Genomic DNA, 4,388 nt, shown 5'->3' with positions numbered 1-4,388 from the left:
CTTTGAAAGAAAAGATATTTGATTCAAATCCTTGTTTGTTTTGATAATTATTTTATTTCGCATTTAACCGTACGCATATACATTTACGTCTCTCTTAATTCTGGATTCATTTTCGAGTTTTATTTTGTTTGTGTATTGTTATTTAATGAAAAATGATTAAATAGACGATTTAAGTTTTCTTTTTTATTTTTATTTTCATAAATTGCAAAATACTGCTGGATACGATTAATATAAGTATGTACGTGTTACGTGTATATCTGTAAGATTTTTTTTTAAAATAATGTAAAATGAACGACAAGCTTCTCTAATCCACTTAATTGTAAATTAAATTACTGTATAGTTCAACTCACCGACATGGTGTTGTTTACTAGTTGGTCTTCACGTAAACGCAAAAACATATGACCTATGTCCATGTTCCCTATTTTCAAACATTTCGATCTATTGTTATACTGACGAAAGAAATACATATATTGCAAATAATAAGTATGTTCCATATTAGGAGTAATGATTAATGGGAAGAATCTATTCTTTGAATAGTTTTATTTTAAATAGTTTTACTTTATTTTGTGTGAGACTATCTACATTCAACTGGATGAATGTGGTTTGTTCTGTTCATGAGTTTGTGTCTACCACCAACCATTGGTATTGGCACTGGTGGTGACTGTATGATGCCCAATGCCACTGCCACTACTATTGCCATTCATTTGGGAGCTTTGCTCGTCCGCAGCCGCTGTCGGGGCAGCTCCTACTGTTGTGTTTGAAGAGATGCGCATGGAATTTATGTTTTGTACAAAACCTTCTAGGGTATGTTCGTCCATATAGGGAGATGTACGATGACTGGCTGAGCCAGTGGTTCCATTCTTATTATTATTTAATATGTTGTTAAAGTCTAAAATTGAGTTATGGTTATCACTTGATGTTACATTTGCAACAGATGTTGTTGGCTGTGGGTGTTGTGTCGATTCAAAATCATACTTCATTGCCGGGTCCAATTCGCCAAGGTTCATATGCATATTGTTATTAGAGAATATATTGGAATCTGAAGAATGGAGAATAACGATGGCTGATTGTCAACTACAAAACTGCTGAATTGTATCAATACTTACCATTGTAGTGATCACGATAGTTTCCTCGAAAATTCGATGGATTATTTTGCACAGTATTTGGCTCAAATAGGCTGTTGGATGATGCTGGTCTATTGCCACCATAAACTGGTGTAATTTCCACGCGATGTGCTTGTGGAGAATTGGCATTGCGAGCGAAATTCGAGTCGCTAACATTATGAATTGATACCTAAAATTGAAACTAAAATTTAATAATTGTATTGTTGAACTGCATTATATTCTTAAAATTGAAGTTTAACTTTGCGGCATGTCAAATAAAAGCTATTGTCTGGTAGAGTTATTGTCTTTTTTGATTTGAGCTTGATGTTCGAAGTTTTGCAATTAATAGGAAAGCCAGAGGGTCCTCTCTGGCTCAGGCATATTGGCCTACAACAATCTACAGTGAATTCCTTCAACAACATGTATTAACATGCATCATGCATCAGCGGGCCTTTCAAATGACTACATATGTAAACCAGTGAACGGAGCACAACCATCATCGAACTCTAACATTCTGCGGATCTATATTTCGAACCTGATCTTTACCTATTTCAATGCGGTCCATTTTTTGAGATAAGTTGGTACATCTCTCTTTCGGCCGAATTTTTAAAGTTCTGTTTTTGGAAAAGTTCAAAATCCGTATCAGACCGTTTACTGAATCGGAAAAAAGCTTACTGATTACGGGTCCCATATGAATCAAATGAAATTTGATTGTACAAAATTTCCACTTTCGGATGAGTATTACACTGAAAACGTACATACTAAATACACTGAAAACGTACATACTAAATAGACAAAATCGTGTCCACGACAGAGTGGTATACGATCCGAAACGACCCGAGTCTTACTCGGCCAGCATCTGTCACCTCAGCCCATTGTGTAAAAGCAATAGGGCTACTACAACAACATACAAAAAATATATAGCAATATATATTACGCAAATTCGCGAGTAGAACAATCCTAAAATTATTTTTTGGAAATTCGTGATTGCTCCTTGAAACTAAAAGAAAAATTCAAAAAACATTAAAAATCGAGCTTCAAGAGTTCAGTATCATTTAAAGGCAGATAAATTTTCGAAAAACGATAAACTAAGAACTTAATCCTTAGTTTGTAGGCTTTTATTATGGCACGTATGCCGTGCAATTAATGGCAAAGCCACAAATCGGGATGAAACATTAAAACCCTGGGTTGCCTCACCCTGCTTTTAACCATTTTTTACATTAAAGTAGACACGCATCCACGTAAATAAACTTTGGATCAATACTTCCAAAACTATAAAATTTTTCTTATGTACTTTAATTATTCCGGAGTTATAAACGATCGGCTTCAGCTATGTTAAAAAATTGGCAATATTGTCCATATATATTATAGTTCCAAAATGGAATCCATAGCCCAGAGTGATTACCATCATAACTCATTAAAAAAGCAGCCGAACATGAAGAACCTCAAAGTATAAGTATAAATTTTTCATTCATTATAATTTGAATTAATTTTTGAGTATAGCAGCCTAATGTATTGCGAACATAATAGAAGTTTAGATTTTTTTCAAGCACTTCTATAAATTCTGTTGTGCAATAAATGTTAATGTAGAACGAATACAAAAATCATCTTTTATGAAATATGAACAATTAGTGAAAATTAGATCTAGTAAACCTGGTAACAAGTCTTTGAAAAAAAAAACAATAGTAATTATTAATAACGCAATGTTGTTGGCTATAACAGTCTATTAGTTAGTTAGAGATCTAACAAATCCAAACAATATAACTGGCATATTCCGAATACGTATCGTTCTACGGCAATATGACTTTTATGTATGGAATAAGCTGATGAACTTATAAGGCAGATGCCATTTAGAACACTCACCTCTGTATTAAGATTTTGTCCCGGAATCAAGTTCTTTAAAAAGGAAGCATCGTCGTAACGTATAACACCGGTATTAGGAATACCTTCAAGATAAGAATTATATCCCGTAATTGATGGAGGTGGGGAATCGTCTCCACAGCTATGATGGATGTGTGCAGCTGTTGTTGCTGAAGAGCTGCTTCCGCCACTGCTACCGGCAGTGAATACATCAAAACCATTATAATATTTGGATTGCTGATACTTTTCTTGCAGAGTCATATCGATGCCACCGCCAGTCGTTGTACCATCAGCAACAGCTCCCAAAACGAACGAAGAACTACAAGCTACTGCCAAAACAAAAATAAACATAAAATAAACATTTAGTTAGAACAACAATTACACATTATTTTACCATTATCGGGTTTTGTAATCGGCATTGAATCTGTACCGAAATGCGACCAGTGTTGCTCTTTTGATTTTTGTTTTTGCTGTTGAGCATTTTTGATTTCGCTACCAATGGCTGATATACATTTTTGTGCTGGTGTTGGTCGTTGAATAACGGCCGCATCTCCGGTCAATCCACCGCCTCCTGTCCTTTGGGGACTAACATTTCGGCCGTTACCAACGCTGGTACAACTAATACTTATATTGTTGTGAGTTGTATTCGTAGCGACATTATCATTGGAAAAATACGAAAACGAAGAAGTGCTCATATTTTCTCGTTGTTTTGATGTTGATGTTGTTGTTGTAATGTTGCTCTGGCTGCTTCCGCTGCAGCCTCTTGTGGTGTATAGAAATTAACATTGCCAAATTGTCTATAACCGCCCAGTACTAAGCCATTTGTTACAGCCTGATGTAGGGCCGGATTACGGATGGTATACATACCGTTTTCGTTTTTAATTATGGCGGCGGGTTGATCTACGGGCAGAGGAGCTGCAATTGGATATGCATCCAATGGGCGACCTAAAATTACAGAAGAGACTTATTAGCCCATATATCTATGATTAAAACTGAAAATAAAAAGAAATTACTAAGAATTCGAAAAACGTTTTTTTCCTTTTATAACAACTATTTTTTACCCCTGACTGGCCCACATGTGTTGTGAAATCTGGTTTTGCTGCTGGTGTTGTACCGTTATTAATTTCTTAATGTCTATTTGTTCTTTTAATTCTTCTAAAGTCAAATATCATTTTGCAAGTTGTTTTTGAAAGCGAAAGTTGTAAATTTGTGATATTAAAAATAATAAAACATTTAAATTAAAAAACATAGTGCGCTGTGTATGTGAATATACCCAAAATAACAGTTACTTTTGAAAGAAAACACTATCAATTCTCTTATGAAGACTTATTATTCAACAAAAAAATTAAACGTAGGTATTTAAAAATGTTATTATTTTATTTTTTTCGGTAAAAATTAAATAAACTTAAGAAAATCATTTCATAA

General features: G+C 34.3%; 1 protein-coding gene across 1 annotated transcript; it reads right to left on the bottom strand.

The window, feature by feature from the left end:
- Positions 1 to 626: 626 nt before the first annotated feature.
- LOC133322946 (probable ATP-dependent RNA helicase ddx42) lies at positions 627 to 3,658 on the bottom strand. The gene is made up of 4 exons (XM_061531898.1): positions 3,358 to 3,658; positions 2,967 to 3,292; positions 1,107 to 1,293; positions 627 to 1,039 (listed from the first exon to the last, which is right to left on the bottom strand). The coding sequence occupies exons 1-4, from the start codon at positions 3,656 to 3,658 to the stop codon at positions 627 to 629; spliced, it is 1,227 nt and encodes a 408-aa protein (XP_061387882.1).
- Positions 3,659 to 4,388: the final 730 nt, after the last annotated feature.

This window comes from Musca vetustissima, unplaced genomic scaffold (genome assembly GCF_032173495.1).
Source record: "Musca vetustissima isolate MV318-11 ecotype Yass unplaced genomic scaffold, APGP_CSIRO_Mvet_v1 utg49292, whole genome shotgun sequence".
NCBI lineage: Eukaryota > Metazoa > Arthropoda > Insecta > Diptera > Muscidae > Musca > Musca vetustissima.
The sequence above is the reverse complement of the archived record's forward strand: the minus strand, read 5'-3'. Positions and strand labels throughout refer to the sequence as shown.